The sequence below is a fragment of the Centruroides sculpturatus genome, unplaced genomic scaffold, assembly GCF_000671375.1.
Source record: "Centruroides sculpturatus isolate CEXI.00-Female unplaced genomic scaffold, Cexi_2.0 scaffold898, whole genome shotgun sequence".
NCBI classification, from domain to species: domain Eukaryota; kingdom Metazoa; phylum Arthropoda; class Arachnida; order Scorpiones; family Buthidae; genus Centruroides; species Centruroides sculpturatus.
In genome coordinates this window covers 309,874-327,791 of record NW_019385136.1, presented here as the reverse complement: position 1 = coordinate 327,791, position 17,918 = coordinate 309,874, and the positions used below count along the sequence as shown (strand labels likewise).

The 17,918-nt window shown below is 28.4% G+C and overlaps 1 protein-coding gene across 1 annotated transcript; it reads left to right on the top strand.

Moving 5' to 3' along the window:
* The first annotated feature begins 4,862 nt into the window (after positions 1-4,862).
* On the top strand, positions 4,863-17,021 carry LOC111635285 (5'-3' exoribonuclease 1-like). Its single transcript, XM_023380207.1, has 7 exons — positions 4,863-5,003; positions 5,066-5,232; positions 5,912-6,038; positions 6,422-6,511; positions 6,888-6,991; positions 10,116-10,223; positions 16,359-17,021. Exons 1-7 carry the CDS (start codon positions 4,890-4,892, stop codon positions 16,435-16,437), a joined length of 789 nt encoding a protein of 262 aa, XP_023235975.1. The 5' UTR covers positions 4,863-4,889; the 3' UTR covers positions 16,438-17,021.
* Positions 17,022-17,918: the final 897 nt, after the last annotated feature.

The window sequence follows — 17,918 nt, the reverse complement described above, 5'->3', positions numbered from 1 at the left end:
TTTTTTTTTTTTTTTTTTTTGAACTAATAACATTCACTGACAGATTGTTGAAAGTGGCATTGGCTTTTTGAATGCATGGCTGCCTGGTTGGCCAGAAGGTAATCACTCCATACAGCATGATTTGCATAAGGTTATGGCTTGGTGATAACTGATTGAACTGGAATAGGAATATTTGTGTAGCATTCCAACTGGTATCACTGATTGGTTGGCTGGGAATCATGCCACACATTATTTGCATAGTGCTACAGCTTGATAAGCACCGATTGGTTGACCAACCCATTTTCAATTGCTATTGATCAATTGGATTGATGTCGAAGCAGGAGTTTTAAGTTCACTTCAGTCCATGACTTCAGAAGTTCAGTTCAGGAGATCTAAGTTCAGTTCAGCTCAAGACTTCATGTTGGAAGTTAAGTTCTAAATGTTAACTTCGTAAGTTCGTAAGGATATACATCAGTTTCATCTAAGTTCAGTTAGGAACTTCAGGTGTACTTCAGTGGTTAAGGCAAGTCTGGATTTGCCTCGCTGTTTGTTCTTCAACCGCCAAAAGATTACTACTAGCCAACAACTTATCGATACGTTGCAAGGTGTCTTCTCGACAAACCTGATCAGTATATTGGTCTGTTTGAACTTTATTTTTATTTAACGTAATTGGCGTTAAATAAAAGTTGGGTGCCAATTGGTGTGTGAAATATGAACATTGTAAATTTGACTTATAGTCTACTAAGAAATATATTTTTTGTAAATCTGAATTCGTCCTGGCAATTTTTTTAAATATATCTGTTTCACAAAAAATATATATATCTTGGTAGACTATACATACTGGATGAGTCTATTTCATTTGGTCCTTTCACACGCTGTTGGTGTAATAACGATTCCATGGCAGAATCGACCTTTATTGTAAGCTACTTGTCCACCAACCAGTGTAAAAAAAGTTAAAATAGTCCTCTAGCAGTGACACAATGATAAAATTAATAAATACATTTTTAAAAAATTGCCAGAACATATATTGTCATGGTTGGATCATGTAAAGACACTTTTTTTTTTTTTTTTTTTTGAACTAATAACATTCACTGACAGATTGTTGAAAGTGGCATTGGCTTTTTGAATGCATGGCTGCCTGGTTGGCCAGAAGGTAATCACTCCATACAGCATGATTTGCATAAGGTTATGGCTTGGTGATAACTGATTGAACTGGAATAGGAATATTTGTGTAGCATTCCAACTGGTATCACTGATTGGTTGGCTGGGAATCATGCCACACATTATTTGCATAGTGCTACAGCTTGATAAGCACCGATTGGTTGACCAACCCATTTTCAATTGCTATTGATCAATTGGATTGATGTCGAAGCAGGAGTTTTAAGTTCACTTCAGTCCATGACTTCAGAAGTTCAGTTCAGGAGATCTAAGTTCAGTTCAGCTCAAGACTTCATGTTGGAAGTTAAGTTCTAAATGTTAACTTCGTAAGTTCGTAAGGATATACATCAGTTTCATCTAAGTTCAGTTAGGAACTTCAGGTGTACTTCAGTGGTTAAGGCAAGTCTGGATTTGCCTCGCTGTTTGTTCTTCAACCGCCAAAAGATTACTACTAGCCAACAACTTATCGATACGTTGCAAGGTGTCTTCTCGACAAACCTGATCAGTATATTGGTCTGTTTGAACTTTATTTTTATTTAACGTAATTGGCGTTAAATAAAAGTTGGGTGCCAATTGGTGTGTGAAATATGAACATTGTAAATTTGACTTATAGTCTACTAAGAAATATATTTTTTGTAAATCTGAATTCGTCCTGGCAATTTTTTTAATGTTAATATTATATTTTAATAATAATTAAATAAAATTCTGTGATACTTTCCAGTTGATCAGTTGTGTGGATATTAGAAAAATTGTAGAGTAAATCTTTCTATTCTTACCAGACAAATGTCTTTTTCTTTGAAGAGAAAACTGTATTCTGATAGTGAAAGAATTTACAAAAGAGAGATAATAATACAATTTATTCAAATGAGTTGATTTACAGTCAAACTTCTATATAATGAAGTTGCTAAATCCTGAAAAAAAATTTGCTATAGGGAAATTTCATTATACAGAAATTACATTTTTCGATAAATAAAGAATTGTTTTAACATAATTTTTTCATTATTTTATGTAATTTAAATTTATATAATTGTAACATACAGTAATAACATATAAACATAGTTTTAATTTTAAACAAGTTTACATTTTTGTGTTAAAATATGTACAACTTAGTTTAACTACGTTTTCATTAAAAAATTGTAAATTTTTGTTGCACAGAACAATTAAAAAATGTTCTCTCTTCATAATATGCTTCACACTTATTAAGAGCATTAAAACTGCTTTATCATAAAAGCATAAATGCAGGTTCTAGCATGTTTTCCTGTAGATCTCTCATCATCAGCTAATTTCAAAATTGATTTATGATTTGTTATTATGGTTGATAAACTACTCACAGGAATTCCAAACTTTGCTATAATAAACATTTTTTTTTTTTTTAGCCTTTATCAACTTTCTGAAACACATTAATTTTTTTTAATAATGCTTAAACACTGTAGGACTGTCCATAAATTACATTCAAATTTTTCCTGAAATTTTTACTTTCCCTTCTCATTGTCTCAGTTTGTCCAAGTTTCCATAACCACCTCCCCTCTTCAGACATCTAACAAAAACTCAGCCCCTTCAAAACCTTATTACTTTATGAATAATAAAATGTATAAACTGTGTAAAGTTTAATGAAATAAAACAGATGTCCATTGAAGTTTAACTTCTCCCTTTCCCCTTGTCAGACTCTTTATCTAACTTCTTATAAAACTTGTTCTTAATTCTTGTATTAATTCTTAATTCTAAATCTTAATTCTTGTAAATCTAACTTCTTATAATCGTCCTCTCTCCCAGTGTGGGTGTCATTTATGGACAGCCCTGTATTAACAGTTCTTCATATTCCAATTGGACAACTTATTAAATAAAATAAAATCTCACTAACCTCAAGCAGCAGCAGTTGTTCAGTTGTCAAAATTATCACCTTTCTAACATTTTCACCATTCATTAATTTTAAATAATTTATCTGTCAATGATGGCATTTGGACCTAATCTCTCTCTCTTTTCTTTACAACCAGTAGCCACAGGGGAACTTAAAACCCCATGTAATTTTACAAAGGGCTTTCATATTGATACCTGAAATTGAACCTAAATTTGAACTTAACTCAAAGGGAATAACCAACCTTAAATAATCGATGGTCCTTACAAATTAAAAATATTGTTATATACAAATTTAACTTTGTTATTTAGAAGCAATTTTACACATATTTTTGGCTGAAAGAGCAGTGTACAATACAAAAATTCATTATACAGAGAAATTTGCTATATAGAAGTTTGTAATACGGAAGTCTGACTGTATATACAGATGGTTTTCCATGAACAAGAAAACTGTTGTGGAAGTTATGAAACAATAAAACTTAATGGGAGAAGAATGTTAGTAGTCAATTAATCAGGCATTGTTAGTCGGTACTGATATTGTCACTTGAAACAAAATTTGTTGCTTTAGATTTGAATTCTTTTATTAGGAATCTTTTCAATTTTTTTTTAATATTCTTGGCAGAAAGTCAATGATGATAAAAAAAAAATTTGAATTTATGTGACCCCATAAAAAATTGACATTCCCATTTGGGGCTGGGACCTCATGTTTGGGAACCACTGATCTATAAGATAAGTATTTTAAATTTAGATTTTTTTTTAATTTAATGAAATTTGTTTTCCTTCACTTTATACAAAATTTCAGAAAGAAGAAAACATGAATGAAATACAATTATGAACCAAATAATGAAAATAATAAAATAAATAAATGCATAAGCAAAAATTAAAGTTCTAGACTAAAGAAAATATTATATTAACATTATAATAGATGACAAATGGCAATGAAATTGATGAAGCAAAAACAATTTTCCAAAATTTCCAAATTTTGAATATTAGTAAATATTAGTAGGGAAAAAAAGAACTGTAAAAATATAGAATTAGCATAATCTAACAATAATAATAAATGTCATTATTATACAACATATTCTTTGAAATATTTTCATTTATATTTGTAATATAGAGATATGATATCAGATTTATTTTGTGGTAAAATCCAGTTTTATTATCAAACTGATTTTATTTTAACTGAGAATCTATGTAGATTCTCAGTTAAAATAAAATCAGTTTGATAGTACTGGATTAATAATTTTAGTAGAGTTTGTTATTATTATTATCATCATCTGACTATTAGTTTTTATAAAATTAAGATAGTATTAATATAGTTATATATTAAGCTGTCACTACTATGTCTCAATTGTTTTAAGATTAAAGATAATTATTAATAGTCAATAAATGCACATGTTTTTGAAGTATGCAATTAAAAGCACAAAAGAATGATTTAAATTTTACACTTATTTTGTAATCACTAGATTTTATATGATAATTAAACAGTCTTTTGTTATTTGAAATAACAAAGTACCATAAAAACCATATTAAACCATAAACCATATAAAAGTTTCTACATAATTTTAACCTATCCTAATATTAATTTTCTGTTTTAAATAGCAAAATATTCTCTACATGAAATTTTGTAATGTTTGGTAATTAAGATTTAAAATCTGATTAACAGTTTTTTTAATATTTATTAAAACTGAAAAAGTTTATAATTCAGTATCATGTTGTATAAATTCTTTAAGAAAATATAATTAAAAGTTGCACTCCTAAATTATAAATATATTTGAAAATCTTTGAATCTTTGAAATATAGTTTTTATGACCAAATTGTATTATTATGAAAATTATAAGAAAGGTATTAGAAGAGATTATTATTAATTAATTTCATTTTTTTATATTTAGGAATTAATGACTGATTCTGATTCTCCCTTGAAAAGTTTTTACCCAGAAAACTTTAAAACTGATTTAAATGGAAAAAGTCAAGATTGGGAGGCTGTAGTGTTAATTCCTTTTATTAATGAGGTAAATGTAATATTAATATTTGAATATTTTATTCAGAAACTATAACTTTTTCCTTTTCTTAGAAATTATTATTAGAAAATACTGAAAAAGCTGATAAGTTATTAAGTAAAGAAGAAAAGAATAGAAATAAGCATGGACCACATCTGTTGTATACTTATTCGAAACGGAGTCAAGGTCTCTATAAATCACCTCAGCCTGATATGTTTTCAGATGTTGTTAATCATTCTCGGTAAGAAAGTTTTAGATTTTATATTATTTTTATTCTTAAGTCAAATTTTTGTTTATTAATATATACATTTATTAATATTTATTATTTAAATAAAATATTTATATTTCCTTTGAAATAAATGTATTCATAGTGTTATAATGAAATATTGTGATTTCTCTATCATCTCCAAATACAGTATATTATTTGGTTGTAGTGATTTTAAATAAAAAAATGCTGAATTTTATTAATTCATTTCAAAATGAACAATGGATAAATTAAATGTAAAATTATGAAAAAATTAAAATATTTTATTAGCACTAAATGAACTTTTAATTGAAAATAAACAAACATTGTTAACTTGTGATTAAAATCAAATATATTGATAATCTTTTAACTTAATCCTAGTATAAAAATTAGTTAAATAAAAAAATTTATTTATTTGATATTATTGACATCCAAAACTTTTGTATAATAAAAGTTTTTATTTTGTTTTTGAAATAGTCTAAGTTTGCTTTTCTGTTCTTAATAAATTTTTGTAATTACATACAATTATATACTATGTAAAGATACCCTGTAATTATACAATATTATGAAAGTATTAAACCTTTTCAGTTCTATAGGAATTTTGTGCAGGAATGGACAATACAACTAAATTTAGAATGTTGTTAACAATATAAATTTATTTATTTTATTTTTGTAGTTGTGTGGAAATAGATGGAAATCATTTTAGGTTACCGGTTGAAAAAATTAAGAAAGGTTTATTGGCAAATACAAACAAAGATGTGTATACTCTTGGGTTTCCCACCTTTAAACATATTAAGCATACTGTAAGTAATAATTAAGTATTTTTTTAATTGAATGAAATTCTTTTTATATAGTTATACAGAATTAATGTAAGACTTTACAATTGAAAAGATGAAAATTAATCAATATCATTACATATATATTTATTGCCCATATATTATATATTTAGTTTACATGCACAAAAAAGTTATTGATAGATTAAAATCAAACTTTTATAACAAATAATGTAAATATAAATTATATTTACATTATCATGTAAATATAATTTATATTTACATTATTTAATATTATACATTCCAATTTGTAATTGAATGTATAATATTAAATTAGTATAGAAATTATTTGCAAACAAACTTTTTCTGGTTTGATAATTTTAACAAATTTTAAAATGAAATATGCTTATTAGGCTGAATTGAAGAATGAGAGAATAAAAGTTTTTCATGCAGTTTCTTCTGGTGAAAACATGATAATTACCATAAAGAAAAAAAATAAAAAGGTAAATATTAAATTATTTTATAGTTTGTTTCGTGTAAGAAGAAAATTTGACATTAAATCTATAATTTAATAAATTAATCTTTAGTCTTATGAAGAATCAATAATTTACAGGAAATTTATTTTCCTTGTTTTTAAATTTCATAAAATGTTTGAAAACTTATTTCAGTCATGTTAGAAAAAAGAATTTCTTACTAAATGAAAATGTAAATGAATATATAAATATTCCATTCTGTATAATAAAGTTATCAGTATAGCAACTTAAGAATATCATTGAAATTTATTATAATGAATAATGTTTAAGTTTATTTATATACTTTTATTCTTTAGGAAATATCTTTATCTGAAAGGATATTTAATTTTGTTTTAAAATTTATTAGGATTTGGAAGAACTTGCACAAGAATTAATTGGAAAAAGTATATTTGTACGATGGCCTCATCTTGTTGAGGCATTAGTAGTTGATGTTTCGAATATAAATCAAAGGTTAGTAAAATTGTTAAATTTATAAAATATTTTATTAGCTATATATATATATATATATATATATATAACATCTAATTCAGGTAACCAAAATGATTACTAGTCTTTGATTTATTACTACAGCATCAAGAATTGGATAATTTAATACTTTGTTTCAATAATTAATAGTTTTAATAATCAGTTTTTAATTCATCTTCAATAGCCATAAGAAATTATTTTCAGATGATGTATAAAAGATTTTAGTAAATTCTAAATTTTAATTTATTAGTCAGTTTACATTGTTTTTTTAATTTTACTTTAAATATATTATAATTTGCATGTGATTATGATTATAGTACTGAATAAAATGTTTGTTTATTAATTAATGAGGATGTATGTTTGTTCCTTCCTTATACACTCCTAGGATTTTGACCAATTGCTATGAAACTCGGCAGTTAGGTACATACTTCTAACTCAAATAATGTCATACATCCCACCTCAAAATTTCTATTGAATTTTTGTAAATCAATTACTTTCTATCTACATTTGATTTGCTGATTTACATGTATTGCCATTTATTGAAAAAAATTTTAACAAAATAATAAACTAAATATAACTTTTATTAAAGAAAAAGATATAATTTTAAAAAGCATATATTACATTCACTTAATTACTGCAACAATGGTATAATGCAGACTTGCTATATCATTACTGAGACTGGTAGCACATAGGCACTTGCCTGCATAGAATTGAAAGTGTTATTCTGTGAAAAGTCTATAGTAGGTATATAAGTATTTAATTTTCCACATCTAACGACTTGGTTTTTTTTATTTCTGAACAGTACTTTCTTAATTTTAATAAGCACCCTCCAGTAGCCAAGTGCATAAAACCACTGAACTGTGGTAGTTAGTCATGGGTTTGGGCATGGCCAGTGGGTTGGGCATATGGAGTTTTCTGGGTATTCTTTACATTAGTAACACCTAAATAGGACATAAAAGTCTTCCCAGGATGCATCCCTTTGGTAGATTGCTCACATGTTGCATTGCTGTAACCAAAAAACCAAACTAATTCTAACAAGCAATTATTTATTATGGCATTGTCACATTGCTGGGCTGCAACTTTCTGTCATAATATTCTCAATTCTTTTAGTAGTGTCTTGCCCCTGTACAACATACTTTTCATGTTAGCAATAGTGTCATGTCGGTGATCTATCTAACTCTATCCAGAGGAAAATTTTGAATCAAAGTAACGTGACTTCCATTCTAAATCAGAAGTTTGTATATATATAGCCTGACCCTTTTGCCCCCAAGCTTTCCACATCTGGTCTTAACTTTCATCTATCTAATTCTGTTCTCAAGATTAAGGAAGGACAGACAGATGAGACAACAGTCAGAATTTATTGATCTACAATTTTTTCAAGTTGCAGCACATAATTTTTTTATAAATGTAATGTTTATGAGAACATACTTCCATTCCAAGTAGTTTATATCAACGGTGGGCAACCCCCGGCCCGCGGGCCAGTTACGGCCCGCGAAGAGTTTCTATCCGGCCCGCGAGATGTTTAGAAGAAATTATAAATAAATATTTTTCGATGTAATTCGTCTAGTTTAAATTGAATATTATTTTCTGAAGTGTTGCGGCAGCAATGACAGGAAAAAATAAGGGAGTCATTTCTTTATTCAAACAAAAAATGGGAGAACAGAATTTTTCTAAATTATATCTCATCGCATCATCCATCAAGAAAATCTATGTGCAAAAGCTATGCAATTAGAAAATGTAATGTCTGTCGTATCCAACTACATAGTGCTGTTTTTATTGTGTTTAAAGTCACTTAGATTTTACAAATAGGTGAGCCGTTCACAGCCCGGCACACGCATTTGTAAAATCTAAGTGACTCATACAACATGGAATTCATATAAAACGGAATAATCAACAGTGTTATAGGGGGGTCGACTGTAGTAATTAATTTATTTTTATTTATTTATTTATTTATTTCATATTTGCAGACTAAAAATTTACAGGTCACAAGGTGTCAATTAACTACTATGGCCCGCGGAAAAAACGTAAAATTTATTCTGGCCCATGTTATAAAAAAGGTTGCCCACCCTTGGTTTATATAATCTATTGTCAACATTTAAACTCTTTGTCATCACATAAAAGCAATTATTCTGGCATTTTTACAAGATTTTTGTATTTAAACAAGTTTTATATGTAGTCTTTTGGACTGTTAAGATTAGCAGCTTTGAACACATGGGGTCATCACAACCTATCCAACACAGATCACTTTTCAAATATTAATAGTAGACCAGTATTAATTATTTATCGTTGACCATCCTCTCTTCTGGGATGAAGTCAGTGTCTACTTTTGGTTCAAATTAACTTCTACTCCCTTCTGCAATAGTCCCTTCTTTATTGGACCAGTGGTATGGTGGCATTCAAATGGGAAAATTACATAATATGAGGTTACTGGTGGGCACAAAATATATTTTAAGTGGTTTTCAAGGGTGCTGAGGATAAATATTGTTCTGTTTTGTTGCAAAATTTGATTGGTTGGCAGATCACCATTTGATATTTGGCTGTGAATGGAACAGTTTCTTAGAGTTAACGTTAGGAAAAATTTGATACCTTAAATTTTTTAAGATATATTTTCAATTGGTGTCTACTTGACCAATGAAATTATGCTATTTTGTACCGTCTGAGTATCACGATAAATGTGACAATGGTAAGCTAAAATAACCAAACTTTATGATTTTTGTTTTAATGTTTGTTATATTATAGTATTTGATTTATATAACTACAAAGATTATCTTACATAAGGGTTTATCACACCAAGTGACTAATCTAACACATTTTAAAAATTCTTTATTTTTGTACTGTACACAATTTAAAGAATTTTGTACAGTACAAAAATAAATAAATGTGTTAGATTGGGCACTGGGTATGATAAACTCTTACATAAGGATACCCTTTGTAAATATAAATCAAATACTATAATATAATGTAACAGAAGAGTTTGAAGTATGAAATAATCTTAATCTTTGCTGCTGTTAGTTTTTGCCTGAGCAACACCAGGCTTATCTTCTAGTTATTTATATTTTAATATAGTAGAATTTATTGTAATAATAAATTATAAATTTTTATTTAACAGATTTTATATATTTGAAAATAAATCAAAAAAATCTAGTGTAAATGAAGAAAATTTAACAGAATCTGATCAGAGTCAATGGCGCAAGGAATCTGAAAGCATTGTTGATAGGTATATTTTTTAAATTCATTTAATTCAAAAACATATTTTTTAATAACTGTTTTCATATATTATTTGTTACATTGAATTTAAACAATATGTTATAGCCAGTTTTAATGGATCATTTAAACATTATTAATTCATATTTTAAGATTATTTGTTTTTAATTGAATGAAATTCTTTTTATATAGTTTACATAAATATAAAATGATTTTTAAAAAATATATATTTTTAAGTATACAGTCGACCCCCCCCCTATAATTACAGTCCCTATAATTACGATTCCTATAAAACTATGAAAAAATATACGTATTTTGGAAATGTTGAGTCGGATTAGTGTAGAATCGATTAATTTTATGGAAGAAAACCTTTCAATCAGCCGTAGTCCGTAAACTTGACACGTGTCGGGCTGTGATTGGAACGACTTGTAAGAAATCGGATTCCTAATAAATTGGAACGTATCTATATCTTATAGGGGGGTCGACTGTATAGTATTTTACAAAATTTTATTTTTTGGCATAATTAATACAAGAAACCATTGCTGTTTATGTAAACTTTAATTACATATTTGTACCATATTTCCTTGATTCTAAGAGATGCTTTTTTACCCATGTTTGCTTGTCTACATTAGTAATGTTGATTCTTAGAATCAATAACATCTTACATTTACAGTCCAGAACAGCAGTTGGTCATTGAATGCAAACCATGCAATGCATTATGCACTAATTTTTGCCTATAATGACTTTTGCTTATATTGCTTAACAGTCACATCAATTCTAATGGACTTAAAGTGTTTGAGTTTTTGGTAATAAGTGTTTTATTTAAGTGCTTATTTTATGTTTAAGATGTGACATTATTATTCACATTACTCAAATTTTAAGATTGTATATTGTATATTGTATATACCAGGTGTGGCCAAACTTTTATCCCTTAGGGGCTACTTTTTTGGTAAAATATAGTCTGTGGGCGACTATGAATATGGGCAAACAATTTTAGGATTTTTATATGCGCATACATTAACATTCATTTGCATTGTTCATCGGGATAAATACAAACAGTATGGGTACATTGCACAGACAGTCTATTATTGTAAGAATAAATTATTGAATTAAGATTTTTAAACATTAATTTAAGTGAAAGCAAATTGTTCAACTTAGCTTTGCGGGCTACTTTCAAAACCTTTGCGGTCGACTGTGGTCTACATGTTGGCCATCCCTGGTCTATACATTGCTTTACATTGATAGTGACCCATTCAAAATGTGAATGTATTGAGGCAGTAATCAGAAAAAAAGACAGACATACTTGTAGATATAATTTCATTTCCTTTTTAGCCTATTACAATCAACAGAAGAGGTTAAAAATCAGAACAAATCAATTTCAGTAAGGATTGTACTGTTGATAATACAATTTGCACATGATATGGCATAATGTCTGGACGTCATTCATACAGTCTATGAATGACGTCCAGAGAAATTATAGACTAGGTATAATTTGATTCTAGGCAGTCTACAGTAGAGTGCTGAACTCATTTTCAATTACTGTACAGTATATCCTAAAAATTCTTTATTGGGGATAATTTGGCAATCTTGCTAGTGATGGAGGCAGCTTGACATATTGTAGACTGTTTAGAATAATGCTAATGCTGTGCATACAAGCATTATCATGTTGGAAAATGGGATTTTGTATGCCTTTAGGGAAAATTAACAAAACTAAATAGCCTTGTCAATATGTTGGACTGTCACTGTTTCCATAATGTGTGAAAGATGATCTGTTGTCTTGTGAAATGGCATTATTCTTGTTTGGTGAGCAATAGACCAATAAAAGCTAGATTGTTCTTCTGGCCAGATTGGTGCCATACACAAATACCTTGGTCATCTGTACTCATACAGAAATGGATCTTTTGGAGAAGTGGGTGTATCAAAGATGATATTCTAATCTTGTCTTCAGTTTGAATGATTTAAGCATAAAGCAAGATGAGTTTACAGAGGGTCTGCTGTCAATTGTAGTTAACACAAAGATTGACAAAAATGCATATTTGTCTCTCTCAACCTTCAGTATACTGGGATTTGGATGTTCATTGAAACTGATACCACCTATCAAATACTTGCTGCAAAGCTTTCTGATGCCAAGAAAACTTTTCAAAAAATATGCCTATCAGGTTATTTTCATATGAAAAGGACAGCACTATTCCCAGAAAAAATATATGTCATTGGAAAGAAAAATTCAAAAGAAATCAAAAAAGCCAAATTGAACAAAGCAGATTGTATAGACCACGAGGAAGCAGAGCAAATCAACACCAGTACAAATACTTTGTGTGCACTGCCACCTGAACCAATGGATTGGTTCCTGAACCAATTGTTACTTATTATTCTAAAATTTACTGTTATTTAACAAAATTTAATAAAATTTATCATTTAAAAATTTTTCCTCCTCAAAAAATCTTAAAATTTGATTTCCAACTAATGGTAGATTTCAGAATTAAGGAAGTATGTGTATATTTAGGTATGAATATATATATACAAGAATCAGTAGTAATTTATTATTTTGAATTGTCTTCTAAGAGTATGACCTATCTGAGATTGACAATGCTGTTAAAATAATAATTGAATAGAAAGGATGAATGTTTGGAACAGTTAAAATTGAATTCTTTTTATTAATAAAAAACTTTTCAATCAAAACACTAATGAAATAAGACAAAGAACAATATACAGTAGAATCTTGTTTTAATGGATTGCAGAATAATGGATTTTTTTCTAGTTCTGTCTTCAGTAAACATTTTATTTTTTTTCAGCATTTAATTAATAATTGAATTTTTCTGAACACTAAATTAAAAATAAATATATATATATATATATATATATAAACTATGCACATAATCATCACAGTCATCACTGCTAACATTGCAGCCACTCATTAGTACTCTCCTGTATCACATTGATTAGTGTCAAGCTGAAAGTAATTTCAGCTTGACACTTCCACATATACACATGTCTGAAACAAACATATGGCAGCTTGGGAATATCACACCTTGAAATCATGCTTGCATAACAGTAAAATTTTGTACTGACAATGCCATCAAAAGAAGCTCAGAAATGTTGTGTCATCACCTTGAAAGAAAAAGTAAGAGTGTATGGTACTGCAGGCTAGATCTGTAATCTTTGTCATGTCTAGTGTTTTCTTCTTGCAGACATAAAAGTTCAGCTTTGTAATCTCATATTGCAGTCTTTGTAAATCCAAATCATACAGCAGGTTGAAAGCAATCCTCAAACAAAACAAGTTGATATTGTTAAGCCATTTAATCTTCCTACACACAGTCAATACGATTTTTTAAAAAAAAGAGATTTTATGAGAAAGCAAAATATCTGATGACTCAAAGTGTAACAAGATTAGGAGTGGCAAAATCAAGGAACTCTTAATCTATTTTAATCAAGTGGATTTGTCAAGCACAAGCGGCAGGTATTAGCATTGATGGCACTTTTATTTTCCAGAGAGATATTGTGACAAAAATGGGAATTTAGAAAGAATTTACTGCATTGAATGGGGGTGGCTTGTGAAATTCAAAGAGAGACATGGTTTAGTATACAATACTATAAGCAGAAAAAGCAAGAGTGTACACACAGTAGCCTTCAAAATATGGAAATGAGATCAGCTCCCAAAAATTTTGGAGATATATGACCCATGAAACGTCTTCACTTGTGATGAAACAGGTCTTTTTATGACATAATGCCAAATAAAACTAACTTTTAAGGGAGGAAAATAGCAAGGCAAGAATAATGGTTAACGAAGATGGTTCTCAGAAATATCCCTTACTTGCTATCAGAAAATACAGAAATTTGTTGAATTTATAGAATTCAATTTTACTCTTGTTACATCTGGGATGTGTACAATTGAAGAATTGTATGAAGAGAATCAGCAGGCTGATAAGATTGAAGAGACGCCACCTGTTGAACATTTTCATGCTGGCCCAAGCGAGGCCATCATATCTTTTCAAGTTGCAAAGACCTCCCTGATAAGCTTTAACATAAACGAACAGGGTGTACCATAACATTGCTAATATTGAGCAGTTGTATTCAATGGGCAGTAAAGCATCATCAAAACAAACCAAGATGGACATGTTTTTTAACATATCATGAAGTGCTGACGATCATAAGTATATCCATTATCCAAAGATGTAAAGTACACTTTGACTCTTTTTGGCTTATAATGTGTACAGTTTCTATCAGCTTTGTTACACACATGTATGGCATAATGTACAATCTTGTATTATATGTTTTTATATAAAACTAGCTTACCCATCTCACATTGCTGCGATCTCAGAAGAAATGAAATTCAAGCAAATTCATTATGATAAAATTAAATTTACATTTTATCATTTTTATTGAAACTTATTATTATTATATTATTATTATTATTCATTTTCATTGGGAAAACATTTCAAAGTGTCGTTTCAATTCTATTTATTTATTGGAGTGCTTGTGGATACGCGATATTTTTTGTGTTTCTGTCTGGTGAAGGTTTTCCGACGCATGAGCTGGCCACATACAGTTGTACATGCAAGAAGCACAGATTCTTTAAATTTAGCCCACATACTCGCAGAGATTGTTAGAAGTGCGATATTCCCCATTTTTATATATATTTTTAAATCCTTTATAATTTTGATTATTTAATTGCTCCTTCCTCTCTTCCTTGGCATGTTGTGAAATTTCTGATAGTTGGATAATAAACTGTTTTACTATAATTTGTCTTTTTAAAATTATTTTGAGTCGATATTAAAATTTGGAAAAGGGGGATCCCTAGATCGGTAAAATAGGCGAATTTCCTCCTACGACTTCGGTTGTTGTTCGGGATACAGTTAAGGTTTTAACAAAGTTTGAGAGAATACGTAATTAGCAAAAAAAAGTTGAAATAAAGTGATTAAACAAAAATTATTACAAATATCATAAATAACAAATGCATATATAGAGATATTTTTTGAAGGAGGGAAATGATCTTCACAATTTGAAATCGATCAAACACACAGTAAAATGCTCGTATACACGTGCACCTTCTATTGTAGAATAAATGTACTATGCCAGAAACCTTCACAGGAGTGTATTAAACAACTTCCCAAAGTTTCATGGCAATTGGATAAACAGTGTGGTAATGCATGAAGGACAGACACACAGACATACATTCATTTTTATATATATAGATAAAGGATAGAAATCTCAAGAGATTGAATAATTTCAAGTATGGGTGTTTCTTATATGTAGGGGGTTAAAAATGGAAAATTTTTAAAATGAATATTTTCCTGGAATAGTGGGAAATTTATTCATGATTATAGTACTGAATAAAATGTTTGTTTATTNATAGAAATCTCAAGAGATTGAATAATTTCAAGTATGGGTGTTTCTTATATGTAGGGGGTTAAAAATGGAAAATTTTTAAAATGAATATTTTCCTGGAATAGTGGGAAATTTATTCACAATATAATGAATTTTCAGTATAATGGATGATTTTGGCACCCCAAGCAATCTGTTAAAACAAGATTCTACTGTAAATTTTATATATTGTATTTTAATTCAAAATTTAAATATGATGTATTTTTATTTTCATTTGTAAAAATTTATTATGCTTTATTAATAAAATTGAACTTTATAATTTATTTGAGAGATATGCTTAAAAATATTGTTATTGTTGGAACTTTCCAAAGTGAATTAGAAATTTGTCATGATGTATTTTTCCATTCAGTTAACATGATATTCAAAAAGTTTTATCATTTTAGAAGAAAATAAATAAAATCTTAAATTAATATTACTATTTAATAAAAATGATCTTTTGCTGTTATATGTGTTGTATTATCTTTGTTATTAATTCTTAAATAAAAATATAAAAATTTAATAATTTTTATAAAAACACAAATAAACCAACCAAACTTCATACAAGAATATATGAAGAAAAGTCATACATGAAGTCCAATTAGTTTGTGTTTTTTATACAGTTATTAAGTTTTCTGCATTTGATGTATTAATTAATTTATAGAAACAATGATTTAAATATTAAAAAAATCATATAAAATAATTATGTAAATTGTTGTTATGTTACAAATGCATTTTTTAATTATAATATTTATTTTTAAAAAAATAACATATAATTTAAATTTTTCAGACTTTTTGAACGATTTGGAATCATTGTAGGTGAAGTTGAAGTAATTGTTAAAGCAAAACTCTTAACAGGCAGAAAGTAAGATCATTTTATAATTATATAAAATATAATCAAGAAAGTATTTTATTTCATTATTGTACACACCTCAGTTTCTGAATAAGAAAATTTAGGAATGGGGAAAAATTTCTGATGAAAGATTATGTTAAATTCATTTTTAGTTTAATATCACTTTAAATAAATAATATTTAAGCTTTTTAGCAAGTTGTTTTTCTTGTATTGCTATTCATATTGCATGATTTTAACTAAAACTTTTTGATTCAATCTGAAATTATATATTTTACTATAAAATAATGTATATCAAGTATTGTCACAAGTACCTCACTTAAAGTTGTCGATAAGTTCTTGGAAACTATGATATTAAATGAAACAACACATAACGTAACCAGTTTTACCATAGGCTAAATGATATAACAGTATGTCTGACAGACCTGGAAACTGGGAATATCCAGGAAATCTTATGGAATTTATCAGATCAGTGAAAAGTTATGAAAAACTCAGGGAATTTGATATTAAATGTAAAAAAAAGGTAAAAAAGTTATTTTTTTCAAGAGCATATAATGAATCCTATGATGGAAAATAAAAAGACAGAAGTGATTTGAATGCATGTCATTGTGTCACGTGACATGCATGATTATCTAAAATTATCTTTAAAAATAATGTATAATGGATGTATGATAAATAACAAATGTAAATTATTAAATTGTTAAAATAACCCCCTGTAACAAGGCTTGCCTTAATGCAAATAAAAATATTATCATCATCATCTAAGATTATATCATGCATGCTGATTACAAATTTAAGTTATAATAATTACTAATATTTACTCTGTTTCAAAAGTTTCAAGAAAGTACAAAATTTGAATTATGTGGCTTTAAATTGTTTTATGTAAAAATCTAGTTTTTTCCAATTGTAAATAGCTTATTTTTAAGGGTTGTCTTGTGGGTTTCACTAAAAAACAGTTGGAAACCCTAGTATGAGAAACGCGGGTTCTAGGGGATTGTCCCTAGGAACCATTTACTCGACAACAGTCTGCAAAGACCACTCATGTTGTCGTTTTAGGTGGCTAGGAGGGAAAAAACGAGTGGGAAGTGCGTCAGTAAGACAACAGGTGTCTTTCTGACAATATATAGACAGGTTGACAGGTTTAACAATAAACAAAGAATTTATTAAATGTCTAAAGCTAATATACAGGTAGGTGATACAAGTTCAAAGGTTACATGTGGTTAAATAGCGATTACAAAATATAATATTCACCAAGACTGGCAACTAGTCTCTACGCTATATCGCATGCCTAATTTCTATGTATCACAGAGATAGAGTTCCCAATTTGAGCTAGCAAATACCTCTCAATGGACTTGGAGAGCTGTATGTGACACCCTACTTCCATAGAAAGATTGATCAAGTCCTGGATGTCTTCTACTGTTATTCTGGGAGACCAAGATGGATACTAAGACATAACTTTCTGAGATGAATTATGTTGCGCTTTTGATTGCCCGTGCTTTT